This window comes from Triturus cristatus, chromosome 9, assembly GCF_964204655.1.
Source record: "Triturus cristatus chromosome 9, aTriCri1.1, whole genome shotgun sequence".
NCBI lineage: Eukaryota > Metazoa > Chordata > Amphibia > Caudata > Salamandridae > Triturus > Triturus cristatus.
Genome location: NC_140592.1, coordinates 717,095,456 through 717,112,487, shown reverse-complemented (window position 1 = coordinate 717,112,487; position 17,032 = coordinate 717,095,456). Strand labels below are relative to the sequence as shown.

Here is a 17,032-nt window from a genome sequence, read left to right as displayed (position 1 = left end):
TTGACATTGGTCAAAATATTTATGCACCCACGAGCAGCTCAGTGGTTTCATCTCCACCCCACCAGCCCTGCTCAACACCTGTAATTTCCCCTGCGAGCGACATGGTAGGCAAAAGGAAAAAAAGGTAAATCATATGGAGCCCATACGGTGCACACGGACCAGATCTAAGAAAAAGCTTCAGGCCTCAAGCCCAGAACCCCTCGCAGAACTTTTACAAGGATTACCCACCATGAATGGCTCTAATTTGTCACTACCCTCTCACACCGAGACAATCTCCACGCAACTCACTGTGGCGCTTATGTCCTTTCTAGAAGACACAATCACCAAGACTTTAGCCAAACTTGACAAACTGGAGTCTACTGTGGAACTAATGCATTCTTCGGTTATTTGATATATCATCAGGGGTTGGGGCAAAAACAAAAGCGACGGATGGGGGATCTGATCATGGGGGAAGCGCAAACCTAGTTCAGGGATGTTCTGCAACACGTAATGAGCAACTACCCTGCCCTGTGAGCAATGGCACTCGTGAAAATACTACTAGTGTAACAGCACAGAAGCACCAAGGGCCTGCTCATACCAGACACTTGAGCAGAATATGTATGTCCCATAGTAAAACTAGGCCTAATTCCCCCCAAAACCACTATTTGGAATAGTGTAGGTACAAACCAACCAACCCCCTCATTACTGCCCCATACAAAATGGATCAGATAATCGAGATAAGGTGACTCTCCCACCAGAGTGCTGTCCCTATGTGGCAATCCTCACCAATGTTCCTACCCTGCAGGAAAACCAAACCGAATCACATACCCAGCTGAAGAATAAAGCCTGCCATTGGCTTTTACAGAATACATATTTTTCAAACACAAATTATCACAACATTTTATTTGTGAGACGAGTTAGTTGGGTTGGCCCGCTATGCAAGTCCCTTCCCGGTGACTGTGTTGTTATAAATTGCAGATCTCCAATCTTAGCTAGTCGGCTGCTTGGCTGGGGGCCCTACCCAATAAATCAGACGTTGGGCCAAGAGATGGACATTTTACCACTTTGGTTCTTTTACAGGCATCTCGAATGCAGAGGGAGGAATATCCTGGCCATTAAACTGCCTAGTAAGATGACCCTTATGCATCTGGAGGCTCTCCCCCTGGTAAACTAGAATTAGAATCCATCTCCTGAGTGATCTAGATTCCCAAGATTGACTACCCATAGCCTCTTTATCAATCACCCCCGAGGATACATCTGTCACGCAGTCTGATGATACACCTAAGTCACACACTAACAGCGATCCTGTGCCACGCGACCCAGCAATTAAGAGTAACCACCACTATCACCAATTGGAATCCGTGGGAGTCATTAACAACTTAGGACATACACAGGAATCCCTACTCGAACCCCAGGATTTGAAAATTCTATCCTGGAATGTAGCAGGCATAAAGCACAAGCTAATTGACCCCGACTGGTGCAAGCTAGTGGATGACTTCCACCTATGCCTACTGCAGGAAACCTGGCCAGTAGGACGTGTCCACAGGGTGGGTTACACCACATATGGTATTGAAGCCAAACAGTCAACCGTTGGCCGCCCAGCGGGTGGTCTCCTAATTTGGGTTAAAAACACATTAGCCTGCAAAATCAAGGTCCTACACCTCGGCTCAGAGGAAATTCTTGGGCTGGAATGATCTTTTGGTAAGGGAAATGTGCAAGTTAGTTTATTTAATATCTGTAACCGTTTTAACAGTCCCCATAGGCTATATGGGACAATAACAACACTAACTAATTACCTTGCTTCAGCCATGGGGAATCACCGACTCATAATTGCAGGTGATTTTAACACCACTTTTGAACCCATTGATTATATACAGGACCTTATCTATCTCAGATGGAGATAAAGCCAGGGGGATTGCAAAACTCCAGATACCACCCATTAAGAAATGTACTAGGGTGGGGCAACACGTTTTATCATTTACTATTGCATTTGGGGTCCGAGCCTGTACCGGCCGGACAGACTCTGATAAAGAAGCATGCCACACGTTCAAGAGTGGGGCAACCAAGAGCAGGATTGACTATATTCTTGTCGATCTTGAACTGTAGTCTAGTGTTAAAGATATGGCTGTATTAATCTGGGAAGATAGTGACCATAATGCTCTGACTCTCACGCTGACTGGTTTAGCTTTATTGTATGGCCACCCCTGGTCTGAGAGGGCCCCGGTAATTACTAGTAATAACATAAGAGTCAAATGGCCCTTGATAATATATTCAGAGGTAGAGCAGACCCTTTTATATCTGAGTATCACTACTACTGGGCCAGATGATATTATGACCATATTTTTGCAATTGACCACAAAAATAAGACCATTCTTTAATAAACAAAGTAATCGATCAAAGCGGAAAACAGCTCCTCGGTTTAACAAGGCCTGTAAAGAAGCCCAGGATGATCTAATTGTTGCAGTGAAGTTGAAATCTCCCATAGACATAAAAACAGCAGGAAGCTATACAAGCTGGCACAAACTAAGGCAAAAAGGGACGGAGTCTGAAAATTGGTGTATGCTCCTAGAAGCTTCAAAGCAAATGAATAGTCAACTCTTTTGGCATCTCCTTTCAAAAGGGTAACCTAATATGAAAATAGAAACTGACTTTTATATACAGCCCCATGTGTGGGAGAATTACTTTTGGCAGTTATATGCAGGCCAGGGGGTTCTATGTGATCCAGGCTCACAAATGAATCTTCCTGATCTAGTGGCAACCGAGGAGACTACAATCACATTAGACGAAACCATCCTAGCCATAAACTCCATACAGAGTGGGAAAGCCCCCGGCCTTGACAAGCTCCCGGGAGACATGTACAAGGCTGAATCTACAATATGGGGACCCCTGCTGCAAGTAGTTTTTAACACCATCATGTCCGGTGGTGAAATCCCGGCGTCCTGGAGGGGCGCCAAGATTATCCCAATCCATAAAACGGGAGACAAAGGGCCCCCGGAATCTATAGGCCCATCAGCCTTATAGACTTCTCCCAAAAAATCTTCTGTTCATTTATTCTAACCAGAATCCAAAACTGGATTGAGGAAAATGTTTTGTCAAACTTACAGGCAGGATTTAGGGCCTCCATAAGTACCACTGACCAAGTTTTTAGATTCATTTTGCTAATTTGGAAGGAAGTGACCATTAGAGGAGTCCACTTGTATGTTGTATTTATGGACTTTAAACGGCCTTTGATTCTATAGATCTGTCCCAACTCTGGCTAGCCCTGAGTGAACTAGGACTACCATCTTACATACTTAAAACCCTGATTCGGTTACACCATGACGCTTATACAAACGTCAGGTGGAACTCCGATGGTAGCCTCACAAATGATACATCAGTCCGGAAAGGTGTTCGCCAAGGTTGCGTCCTTGCCCCAACATTATTTGCCCTTTATATTAATGGCTTAATAGGAGAACTGTATAATTGTGGCGGTGACCCCCCGAAATTGGCAGGCAGTGTAGTGCCCTGTCTGTTTTATGCACACAACACACTATTCATTGCCAGAACCCCTGGAGGGATTCAAACCCTCTTGAATAAATTTGATAAAGCCTGCAAAGAGAGGGGTTTAGTGGTTCAGCAAGATTAAGGAGTGGTTTTTAAAACTAGGATTGGGGCATTTTTGGGAGGAGCCAGGGTCCACAACAAAATCAATGGTTCCCCTCTTTAAAAAAAAAAAGGTATTGGGAGTTCATGGACTCGGAAAGTTTAGAATATACTGCCCATGGCACTTTAACTCTGAGTTTTTTATATTTTAAAGGAGGGTATGGCTATGAAATGTTTTTGGATGATATTGAACCACCCCAGGCACGAGCACTGTACACTCAATTTAGATACGGAGCTCTCCCTTTAAATGCAAGAAGTACCTGGGGAAATGTCTGTTACTCCATCGTGCCCTACATGTCACACCCTTCCCGAGACCCTTGAGCATTTCCTCTTTTGTTGCCCCTCATATGTTGACCTTAGGGAAACCTGGATAACTCCAGTTTGCCGTATACTATCTTTCAATCGCCTCTGTGAAGCCATACGTATTTTTAGATCAGACACCACAAGATGGCTTGTGTTTGCTATCTCGAGATTTCTGCTCTTTGCCTGGTGGAAGAGGTCAAAAAAGGTTAAAACTGTTTCTGAAAATTAGATTTGTTAATTCATCCTAATTTGGCCTCATGGTATGTTCTTGGGTAATTTGTATTTTTACTGAAAGAAATGCAAGTCTGCTTTATTTTCCGAACGTTTTTTAAAGAAATATTGTAATTAACTGTTTTTATTTCCATGAATTGTTTTTGATGTGAATGGTCTTATTTTTGATCGAATAAAGATGTATATTTTCTATACTTCCAAGATGGCCTTCACATTACATGTAGATACAAAGTGTCAGTAACCTTGGAAATATCGAAAATATCATTTAGCCATCATAGATGATTATTTTATATACTCTATACGCCCAACGTGAGATGAAGTTATAAAAAACAAAAAACTGGATAGGGCCCATGGCTTTTGGCTTTGCCACTGCTTACTCCGCATTGTCAATGTCCGAACTGGAAATCAGCAAGCTTTGGCAACGCAAGACTAACTTTGCAAATGCTTGTTTTCTATTTTTTGTGCTAAACGTATAGTTTCATTGTGCTTAAGGGACAAATACCTTAATCCAATGATGGCCATAATTATAGTGCAGTAGCATGATAGAAGAATTCTAAATATTGTTTAATGAATTTGTAAAACGTATGTTGTAAGGACTGCTGCTTCACTGATTTGAAAGCACTATAATTAAAAAAATGATTTCTAATAAAATGGTTGTGTGCTTGATAATGTTTGGGGTCTAATGCCAAAAAATTCATCCTTTAGGAGTTCGATCTTAACCCCTTGAGTGCCCCGCCCTTTCCCCGCCCTGTGCCGGCCCTTTCATTAGCGGGCGGGGTTCATGATGAGATAGGCTCGTCATGGGCACAGCGCAATCGCGGCCCATGACTAGACCATCTCGTCATGGGCACTCAAGAGGTTAAGACATGAATTTTGAAATTGTTTGTGTACCTCTACACACTTATTGTGTTTTCAGGTTTGTTTTGATCATCCGTAATGAAAACCGATTTCAGCCTGTTAATTAAATTAAAATATACATAATAGTTGTCCAAGCACTCAAGGTTCAAAATGAAATTAAACGTCCAATCAAGGAGTCGTAAAGTATCCGTAGTCTTTAATCCGATTCACCACTTCCTTCCTTAACAATGTAGTTGTACATCAATCTGTATACATCAGTAATACACTAAGCACAGCCAACACATGTTTTGTCGTATGGCTTATCAGCCTCCGACTTCGTCAGGGCTGTGAATAATAAACCATAACCTACATTAACTGGAAATACTCAACAACTTAACACCCATCTATCAGTGCACTATCCAAAACTGTTATTTAAAGATATAAGCCAATTAATCCAACGTGACACATGTCCAAGGGAGGGCGACGTGTGCATGATATTGTTAATTGTTGAGTTAAAAAAAGACAAACTTATAGTTTGATTATATTATGTAACAGATCACATCAAATATTTAACGTTGATTGACCACCCACATCATGTAAGTGCAAAAAAAAGAGTTTTGCAAACAACCACAAATGCAGTTGCCCAAATAGTTGTGATGACCTGACTGTGCCATCCCAGAAAGGGAAGGCAGTAAAAGAAGTATAATGAAGACGTGGAATGTAGTAGAGCAATCTTTCGAATTTCTTATGCTGCGCTAGTCCGGTACAGTCGTCACGTAGACGCCAATGTAAAAAATGGTTCCTAAAGGAGAAGAACGAAAGAGACCATAATTAATACAAACCAAGTATCTACAAATGAGAATCTAAATGCCTACATACAGGCAGAATATTGTTAACTGAGTCTACTTTTAGGAAAACCTATGGTGCAAAAATGATCTCTAGTCGTGTAACTGGATCTATTAACCTGCTTTTGAGGTGTACTAATATTATTCATAACGTAAATGCCATTACTCGTATATTGTTGCTCACAAGTTAGTGTCACATTTCCCCTTCATCAATTATTATAAAAATTATTTGGCAACATGCACCAAAATGGCAAGTCCATTCATTCACAGCTTTAACCACGTTGAAGAAGTGCCATAAACGTGTCTCCAAGTATTCGTAACTCCCACTAAACAATACTATTATGTATGTGAGCTGTATCTATCGTCAGAAGCCTGCACAACATGAGGTAAGCCCTCACTACACTGTAGTCGGAGATTTGGCCAATGAGAAAACCAATGAAGGAAAACATGTGCATCAAAATATATATTAAGCAATAATGTTTACCCATCTCCATAATAATAATAATAATGCCACAAGAGATTTAATAAATTGCTTGGTGCACACTGTTATCCAAATCAATAAGACATATTCATGAAACATCAAAACAAAGGCTGTAAGTGCTTAACCAAACCGTGCACTGTTCTAGTACAGTGTAGACGCAGCTATTCATATGCTGCAGCAACACGTTATACAGTACAATGTACCAATCAAAGGCACAAAAAGAGTTAAAATACCATGCATATTACATTGTATACTATACAGTTGTGCTCAAAAGTATTTTCGAAGTAAAAACAGTGTCAAAATAGCAAGCCTTATTTCAGTTATTCAACATGTTAGGGAGCAAATCAAATGGTATCAGAAAAATGACAAGGCATGTACCGGAATCTAAAGCTTCAAGTGATCATGTCCACGTTAGCTAGCTGCAAAATAAACCTCCCTCACCACTATGCAAGTAAAGCAATTTGCGATCAGCCAAAGTACCAAGAAAATCCCATTACGCCAGTGTGTATAAGTCACGGAGAGTGCTCTTTCCTAGTGCGTGTGTACGGCATGGATAAGTCTTGCCATTTTGAAGTGCTATTTATATACCAGCTTCTAAGCGTCGGGCGACCTTCTTTTAATATTACATTTAACGTTAGTAGGATGCAAAACCAAAGTATACAAAATTAATCGTGGCCCTGATGAAGTCTGAAGCTGATAAGCCATACAACGAAGCACGTGTTAGCTGTGCAAATTCCATTACTGTTGTATACAAATTGATGTACAGCAACTAAAGTGTGAAGGAAAGAAGTGGTTAATCGGATTAAAAACTATGGATACTTTACGACTCCTTGATTCGACATTCAATTTCATTTTGAACCTTGAGTGTGCTGGACATTTATTTTGTATTACATTAACCCTCTGGTGGTGGATTGTATGTTGGGCTGGGTGGTAGCGAACCCCTGTCCTTGAGCACCAGTTGTCTGTACAATTTCTTTATCCTTCTGTACGGAGAGCACCTATTTTTGGCCTGGCTACCGTGTTCTTTCTATTTATACATTAAATGAAAAGATGTTGGGGCGGAAACGTCCTCTGCATGGTAAGAGACATGTACCCCTGCCCTGATTACCCAACCGTACTGTTATCTGGATCACTAATGCCGATTTTAGTCATATGCGAACATGGATCATGCGTGTGCGCCATGACCTAGGCCTGTCTCATGGATTGTGATCTTGTTGGACTCAGAAGTGCGCCCAAAGCATTGCCCTCATAGTGGTGGAAGGCTACCAACTTCAATAGATGCTAAGCAGCACAAGTGCGGTGGTGCCAGCATACGGTGTAGTGATCTGCAGTAGTGAACAGGACCTTTTTACCCTGCCTCACTGGAGTGAGGCCTACAGGCTCACTTCCCTTTTCTGAAAGTTCCACTGCTGTGTGTTAACTCACCCCTGGCCTACATCAGGTAGCTGTAGGAGGGCTTGTATGAGGGAAGCGTGCTGAGTGCATGTGTGCTCACAAAAGTACACTACACAAGGGGTGAAGTGTGGTAAAGTGCATGCATGGTAAATGTGTGTATGCTGGCACTGTGTGTTTTTAAAATGAAACACTGGTACAATACAGAAAGGCTGCAGTATCAAACAGTGTGCACAGACTCAATGTGTTTGCTGCATGTAGTTATGCTTATGGTGGCAAACTACATGAGGATAAGTGCTGTGCAGTAAGTGTGCTGTGGAGGTACACTGAGTGTAAGTGTGCCTGCACTGGTACATTACATAGAGAACCTTGGGTTCCATTGTGGGAAGCCCAGTTCTGTCTGGTGGAATTTATAAGGAGTGGAGTAGTCTTCCTAGATGAATTTGTGTATTGGTGCATTCCTGTAAGCTGGGACGGACATTCCTTGAGGAATGGGAGAAACAGACTCTCTGTGCATTTGAAAGGGCTCTTTGATACAATGATAGATCACAAGGAAGGGGCTTGGACACATCGCGGGAAGGGAGAGATGGGACTGATGAGAGAATCCATATGAGTAGGCCTAGAAGCCCAGGATTAACCTTTTGATGCACGTATCACTGTGCCTGACAGCCAATGTGAACTTTGGTCACTCTCCTGAATCTTGTTGTGGGTCAATCCGCTTGGGAATCCTGTCTGCTGTGACAAATAATTCAGGAGAAAGGTGAAAGATGTCTATTTCAAAGAAGAAGAATCCCAACATAAAACTTTAAAGAGTCGGGCACTAAATTACGTTTTGTGTCTGGAGAAGGAATATAAGTAAGGGAGTTTGGGACCGCAAACTTTGTCATCCCGCTGAACAACCAGACAAACTGTGTGAGGAGGGGAAGCTCTGCAAGACTTCTGCCTGTGACCTGGACTGGAGGCCCAGGCCTGCTAGTCCTTGTGTTGGGTGAGGAGACATTGCAGAGAGAAACTAATGCCGCCTAGCCTGGAGCGTCAGTGCCTGCCTGCTCGCCAAGATAGAGTGTGCCACGGGTAGAGGAGATAGTTGGAAGGAGGAAGGTCCGGGGGAGCCCTATCCTAAAGGCTCCCTATGCATGGTGTGAGAAAGCTACTCTTACACTGATCGGGCCATAGCACGTTTGCTGAATTGATTCGGCTACCCCACACACCCCTGTGTGCTCGGAGAGGCCGCTGTGTACTGAGCCAAGGAGCAAGGGTTGTGTGGAGGGCACCAGGCCTGCACGACCTTGCGGTAGGTGGCCCCATGTGCCGGAGAGGGGGCCATTTTGAACTTCAATGCCAGTTCAGCATGACCAAACTTGTGAGTGCTATGGCAATGACCCCCATATGCCAGGAGGGGCTGACAAAGATGCTTAGGCCAACGGTTCGGGCTGTGGCCCGGTAACAAGAAACTGCTGCTGTCTCCAAGGAGGGTTTAGCCCGCATACAGTGAACTGCACCAAAGTAAGTACGAGGCTTAAAGGGCATTGCTGGAGCCCGGTCAGGGCAAGGAGATCAACATCCTCCCTCATTTAAGGGAAGTGTGATTTACCTGCGATAACTGAATCGGGAACAACCCTGATCGCTAGATCCAGCCGGAAGTGGTTCGAAGGAGAGCTTTCTGGGTGCTGCTTGGGACCTCATGCACCCGAGTTTGCCAATCCGGACTTTGCTGCGCCGCTGAGGGGTTCCATACTGCCGGAGCAGGTAAGCCATAAACTGAGAATTTGGGGCTCATGGGGACATACTGTGATCGGTACTGCGACCCCCGTAGACTCTTTAGACTAAAATTCTGAAAGGAGTCCAAGTGGAAAACTCTTGAGTATGACCTAATAGATTACATTCCCTAAATGTGGCCATCAGTAAATGGGGAAGAACATCTGATTAGGTGCACCTAAATTAGTGGGACAGGAAGTGTTCTGATAACTACTAGACAGCCGTCCTCGAGGAGGATTGTGTTAACGCATTTGAATGTGGTTTACTTCTGCATGTGCAGAATTAGAATTAAAATACTTATTTAATTAAAAAACAAGTATTTTTAGTGGACATTGATTTATTGTTCATGTTGCTTGCAATTTGATGTATGAGTCGTGTTCACTGATCTGTACCTGCTCTCCCCCCCCCCCCCACCCCCCCGAAGGAGCCTTGACTGCTCGTCCAACGTGCTACGTAACTGAAAGTTGGGTGCAGAAGGGATGCTTCGCCCAGTTGAGCAGGATCCATAGTCGGTTGGGCAACAAGTCAGAGTAATAGGCCTTAGCCACCATGGGTGGGCTCAGTAACTGCTGCTTGCCCCGTGGTCTGCTGAAAGACCAAGAGAATTACCTATATGAAGTCTGCCCAGTTCTTAAAGTATTGTTTGTATAAAACCTGTTTTAAAAGGTTGAGAGAAATGATGCACTTGGAAATGAAGGGATTTTCCTTAGATCAATCATTGTTGGAGTTAACTGGGGAAGCCTGGTTTAGAACTCTGGTCTTCTGGTTCCACAGACCACATTTCCTCTCCTTGGCTTCACCTTGTTTGTTGCCCCTGTGTTCTAACCTCATCCGCTGGTGTTAACCTTTTTTTCCCCACTTTTTGTCTCCTATGCCAGACTGTGCCATACACCTACAGGCTCACAGAGAGACTGAGGCCAGGTCAAACGATTACGCTTCGTGGACTGGTTAACCCCGAACCCAAGGAGTAAGTGCAGATAGACATGACATTTTGGTCATCAGACATTGTGGTACTAAAAATGGTGTGAAAGGTTTGGGCCACTGAGTCACCCACTGATATCTAGAGCTTGGGTTGCCTTTCTGCCACTCTTGAAGTATGGCAGCATATGCAATACTTTGGAAATTTTGCATTATATGAAGGTTACCAAAAACTTTTCTTAGCGGGTGTCTTCTACAGCCAGTGCTGAGGCAGGCCGTTTGTACCACTAGTACTGTCCACCGCACCTTGGACATTGCCCACTGTTTTTGATTTAACTTTTAAAGTGGCGGGACCTGTAGGAAGCCTGGAATAGAAATGGTTGAGGCAGGAAGTGTGATGATTTTTAGGTGAATTTGGGCGAAGTTTGCCAGCCCTAGTTCCACCACAAAAAATATGAAAAAACGATGCCAGATGAGTTGATAAGCATGGTTTTCACTTAAATGGATTACATTTCTAGATGTTCTAAAATTACAGTATTCAACTATCCCAATTCTTAATAGTGTGCCAGGCACATCTTACTCACACAGCAGTTTCTCTACCAAAAAAAGTCTTTAAAATAAGATGGCAAAAGAGTGGATTTGTCAGTATAATGTCCGTAAAATTGGTTAAAGAACTATATATTAAAACTGAACACCTTATGTAAACTGAGCAGAATTTGCCGAGCCAGTCAGTGGTATTTCATCACACAAATTAGAGCCGGTGTTTATGAAACAACCAAGTTTATTCCTAGCATTTCCTAAATATATCTAGAGTATTTTCAATTGCAGGCGCCTGAGCAAGCTTGGAGCAGTCAGCCAACATCTGCTGCCACAAGCAAATCAAGAGCCTTTTACCTATTCTGTGTCTATGGGAAATTGTGTTCGTACATGGAGCAGCACAATTCTGACTACACCCTTACATATCACAAAATACCCAAAATATTAAATATTATATATATTTATATATATATATATATATATATATATATTGTGTGCATTTGGCACTATATACTATCTGTGTCCTAATGTTGTTGTTGCGCTTGAACTCAGTACTGAAGTGTATTCACTGTAGAACAAGAAATTCATATGCACTGTGTGCCTTAACCTTATTAATGTGAAATGTAGTCTTTAGGAACTTGTTAAACCATCTTCACACAATGTATTTGCTTCAGAAATTAGGATTTATGTAAAGGTGTGTACTAATGTTTTCACATTTGAATTATTTATTTATTTCTCACCTTTTAAAAAAAAAAAAATAATTTGATGTATTTCAAATTATATTGCATTTATATAAAGTGCAACATGAATCTAATGCTGAATTTATGTACTGAGGTTTCATTTTTTGTAGTTGTGCGTGTATGAGCACCTATTAAATGTGCGCCATTGAATTGTACATTTAAAGTTGACCTAAGTAGGCCTGCATTTCTTTCTTATTCAATACTGCTTTTCCATTTCTATTGTGTCTTTTCCTTGCAGGTTCATTCACTGTAGTTCCTTCATATAAACCTAGGTTGGCAGTAAATACACATACTTTGGCTGTTCCTAGTGAGATGGGTACCGTAGGTGGTAATCCTGTGGGCTCGATGATGAGAAAAATCCATAAAATCCCTTCGGTCACAACAGATGTGAATGCTCTTTGTCTTGCAAGTGCAGATCCTATCTTAAATCATACAGGGTTTTCCTCGACTGGAAAGTTTCCTCAAAGACCGTCACCTTTTTAGATGCCCAACACAAATGTACCTTCAAGTGTTTATTACAGTACCCCCAGGACAGGAATACCTTTCGGTTCACCACGTTTTGACCCGTTCATTTGGAACTCACCAGTCACTACAAATCCTAGTACCGCTAGAAGAGAGATAATCCCTAATTCCCATGCAGAGCACCCTGGTCTCGGTGACCCAGAATTAGATGATTTGTTCAAAGGAATAGATATCCCAAGTGAAGGTGAAGGTTCGGGAACAGGTGGAAGGGCTGTGCAAACTCCAGTGAGGGAGAAGATCGTAGATGTGGCTAAATTAAAACTAGATTATTTATGTGTAAAGATATTACCAGATGTGCTGGACAGGCTCATGAAAGGTGGCCGAATTAGCTCCCAATTTTGAAGTTGATTTGAATTAATCCAAGGCCTTACAGAGAAGTTACCAGTCAAGTTTTAATGACTGTGATCTCAGTAACATAAGACCGTCGGAAATGAACTTGCAGATCAGAGACTTAATTGGCTATATCAAAAAGGGGAGTGAGCTGGATAGATGGGAAGGCAGGTGGACAAAGAAGAAAGAACCAAAGAAGGTAAGGCTAGTGCTGCCTCCGTCTGGAGCAGAGGCGGATATACACACTCTTCCCATGAGAGAAGTGCCTGGTGCAAGTTATGTCCACGTGCCCTGGAGTAGAAGTGATCTTGTGTCATTCACAAACAATAGTCCGAAATTGAGGTAGAATCCAGTGGAATGATACAGGCAGGTTGACTGATTTGTGAAAATATCAAAGGTCCTGTGGATCGATTTGAATGTCTTATTTGAGATTGTGGTCCCAAATGATTTATGGGTTGAATGCAAAATTGCTGTGAAATGGCCTGAAAAGGAACCTATGAGACATCCAGTATCGAAGGGACTGTCACCAGTGGTGATGAGAAAGTATCATAAGGTGATTTACATTTAAAAAACAAAAAAAGTATCTCCTAAAGATATTGATTGGGTCATGATTGATAGAATGACCTAATAGTCAATACACTCCTTAATGAGACTACTGTAGGCGTTTAAGCAGTATAGCGGGACTGAGATCATTGAGACTAAAGATATAGGCCATTTTGTGTTCAGGTTTGTGCATGGATTGAGATCTGTGATTAGCATGATGTTTCAGCAGCATTTAATTTGTTGGCAGAATAAGTCAATTGAGGAATTTTGAGGTACTCAAAGTATTGTAGCAATGAATTGAAGATGAAGGTGAAGAAATTGGAAGATAAGTTGATGGTGGCACAGATGAAAGCAGCACATAGAAATCAGACATCACAGTTTGTCAGGAATGTTGGTTCCATGCAGGGAGTGTATCAATAGTGTATCGATAATGCAAGGTGGAAATGGGTTTCAACAGGGTGAGGTTGTGGTGTCCAACTTGATCGTAATACATGAATGGATTTGGCTACTTTGAAGAAAACAAATCCTTGTCACGTTTGCAGCAAGTTGAGGGATTGGAAGAGGGAGTGTCATCTTAATGCTGACAGAATAACAAATGAGAACTAGGTTCAGAATGGTGGATCAGTACAACCTCAGGCTAATAATTACATTCAGATACAGCATGTACAGAGTCAGAGACCACAGAATTTTAATGTCTTTCAAGCCCAGGTAATGCAGATTCCACAAGCCTCAATGCCACATATGAATGCACATGCTCCTAGATTTTACGCAGATCAGGTTCCCAATGTAAACAATCCTTTTGTGAATGAGGGTATGTCCCAGCAGCACCTTATGATAAAAGCGGGCGAGGATTATAGTTCTGACCCGGCAATGATGGTGCCTGTGAAGGAAGGGTGGAGTGCGCCCTTGGCTAAACCTTCGAGGTAGGCCGTAGTGGACTGTTTGCGAATGGTTAGGAGAATGGCCACCCTGTATCCTTCTTGATTGATACTGGTGCAACCCGCAATACTGTTAGGACAGCAAAGGTTCCACACCTACCCCTCTTTGGTAAAAGAATGCAAGTTGTAGTGTGTGACAACAAACAACTGACTAGCCCTGTTCCTAGTCAAGTCAAATTTGATTTGATTTAGTTCACTTCAGAGAGCAACACATTTTAAACCTATATTTTTTATAAAACATTAATAGGTTACTTATTTCAAAACATTTTAAAAAAAGCGCTGTAAAAATGTAAACAAATTATGACATACAAATACATTATGCTTCGATTTAAGAAGCAAAATGAGCCCTGCGACTGTAATAATAGATCTGATTTGAATAGGTTTTAAATACCGGTGTCTGGCCTCGACTAGCGTTGAGTTTGGACATTCAAACCGAACGTGCGATAAGTCTTGCACTCCTCCGTCACATAAATCACAAATACTGGTGGCATTTTCAATATGGTTACATCTAGAAGTAACTACTTTTAAAGGGAGAATCCCAAGCTGTAATAAGATAATACAACACCATGCCCTAAGTTGAAACGGATATATCTTTGCTGATATTTATATTCTGTTGACTCTGAATATTGTTCATAATGTTTTAGAGCAGTGCTTGATGTCTAGATCGCAAATTATTCTCGGCGTCAAGTGTTTTAAAAAAAAGTCTCAAGTGCGCAGGAGTCCAAGATTTCAAAAGTGTGATTGGGCAGTTCCATATATTTAAAGCTGTATTTAAATTTTGTCTAAAAATATGATGCGATGATTCAATCCCAAACATTTTCGTTTTCAATAAAAATCTTAAAGTTCCTTGTTCAGCATGTATAAGATTGTAGGCCCATCTTATGATGTTAGTGATAGCTCTAGAATACGAGCTAACTAAAGAGAGCTCAAGGCGTAGAGCTTGTGCAGGAACTGCTTGATGGACTTTGATCATTTTACAAAGTATTTTCCCCTATTTAATTTGTATTTGTTGCCACTGTTTTATTGGGATGCATTCTAATGTGTGCAATAATATAGTTGGAATTTTAGAACTAAAAGGGACTGAAAGTGCCTATGTCCGGAACAGGAAGATCAACGTTGAAGTGCCCCAACATGTACATTTGCTTTGAGACCTAAGTGCTGAAGATGCGGGGTATTTTGTAATGTTTGTGTAAATATTCGCCCCAAGTAAGTATATTCATTGACCATCTCTAAAGATTTTCCCCCTAGTTGCCAGTTGAATTTTGTATATAGCTTTCTTCCTCTGAACAGCACTATTTTTGTTTTGGATGTATTTGGAACTAGGAAACTTTCTTCTGTATATCTGGTTAAAGCCTGTAAGTTCCTTTGTAGGCCTACTGGTGTAAGATCTAAAATGACCACGTCGTCTGCGTACATCAGAATTTGGATTTTATAAGATGACATTTTTTGGGGAAATGATTGATTTGTGCAATACAATGCGGGAGATCACTTATGTATAAAGGAAATAGGAGGGGGGCTAAAAGACAACCTTGCCTTAGGCCATTCGGTGTTACTATTGGTCGAGTAAGGCCCTTCTCGCTCCCCATTTGTATTTGGCACCATGCTGCTGTGTGAAGTGCTATTATATTGAGAAGTTTGTTAGGCATTCCTAATTGTTTTAGTTTTTTTCCAGAGTGTTGGTCTGTCAACGGAATGTTTTGGTCAAAACCCTGCTTGATTTATGGAGATTACTCCGCACGAGAAAGTCCAGTCCTTCAGATGTTCCAGGACACTTGCCGCAAAGCTCTTCCCTGTGGCATCCAACTAGGCTTTTTGACGATAATTGCAGGGAAACAACCTAGAGCCCTTTCTAAAGATTGGGATCATGATGCTCCCCCATGATTTAGGGTTTTCGCCGGTAGCATAACAATGACAATATAGGGGGGCTAAAAACTAGCTCCAATCTTCTGGGTTGCATTGAAGTACTTTTATCTGGATCTAATCCGGACCCATTGCAGCTGAAGATCTGGCGTTCTTTATATGATATATGATATTCGATTTGCCGAACTGCAGGGGCAAGGATTTCTTGGGAGTTTTTTTCCTCTTTTGCTTATTGCTTGGCTATAGGTTTCTTGCCTCATATTTGATTTGTATAAATTATGAATATATTTTTCCCATTCAGATAAAAGAACGGGTGAGGCTTGCAGGGCTTTCTTTGTTCCTGTTTCTTTGGCAATTAAGCTCCAGTATGCCCGACTGTTTTTTTTTTTTTTTTTTGCTATTTCATTATCAAGCCAGTTTTGAAACTGTTGAGCCTTTCGTTTTTTCTTTTTCTTTTTCCCTCCAACGAAGGTTCTTTAAGTTTTTAATTTCTTTGTGTCTGGTGTCTGAGAATTGTAAAAATTGCAGGCGATTTAATTTATTCAGTGTAATTGATCCTTGATCTTGGGTCCTTCTTTTCCAATTTCCTGCATGTGGTTTCCAACATTTTTTAATTTCCTGTTATTGGGGTCTGAAGAATTGACACTCTGAAGTATTTGGGTAGTGATAATTGCAGAATTTAAGTTATTCATTGTTGTTGAATTCCATATCAACTGCCCTTTAGCCTGGTTTACAACAGCAGTACTATGCAAGTGCGTAATGAACCATGTAGAGATTGGTTGCAGTATTATTCCTGTATTGAGATATTGTATTGCATGATCGCTTTCCTGTGTGAATTTGCTACTTAATTTTAAGGTTCTCCCAAATAAATCTTGGCTACAGATCATGTAGTCTAAGATCGATGAACTAAAGATGCCTTTTCTCGTATAAGTCACTGGAATATCTCCTTCTATACATCCATTTAGGATGTCTCCATTTATAGCTGGTAGAGAGGAGAGTAGTATTTTTCCACATTTATCTGCTTTTATCCCTAAGGAAAATAATGGTAATGGAATTGACAGGGCTTCCACTTGTTCACCATAATCCCATTTTTCTAGGAGTGCTTTTGAGCTTTTTCCGTTGAAGTTTCCTGTTAGAATAACTGAGGGAAATCCTGCTCCTTCTACTTCGATTTCC

At 41.5% G+C, this 17,032-nt stretch overlaps 1 protein-coding gene across 3 annotated transcripts in view; it reads left to right on the top strand.

Annotated features, from left to right (window-relative positions):
- Positions 1 to 17,032, top strand: part of LGALS12 (galectin 12) — a 197,004-nt gene that overhangs the window by 148,795 nt on the left and 31,177 nt on the right. For all 3 annotated transcript variants that reach the window (XM_085625899.1, XM_085625900.1, XM_085625901.1), the window contains one exon: positions 10,347 to 10,435. In XM_085625899.1, the coding sequence (XP_085482025.1) occupies positions 10,347 to 10,435 (89 nt within the window). The remainder of the gene's footprint in view (positions 1 to 10,346; positions 10,436 to 17,032) is intronic.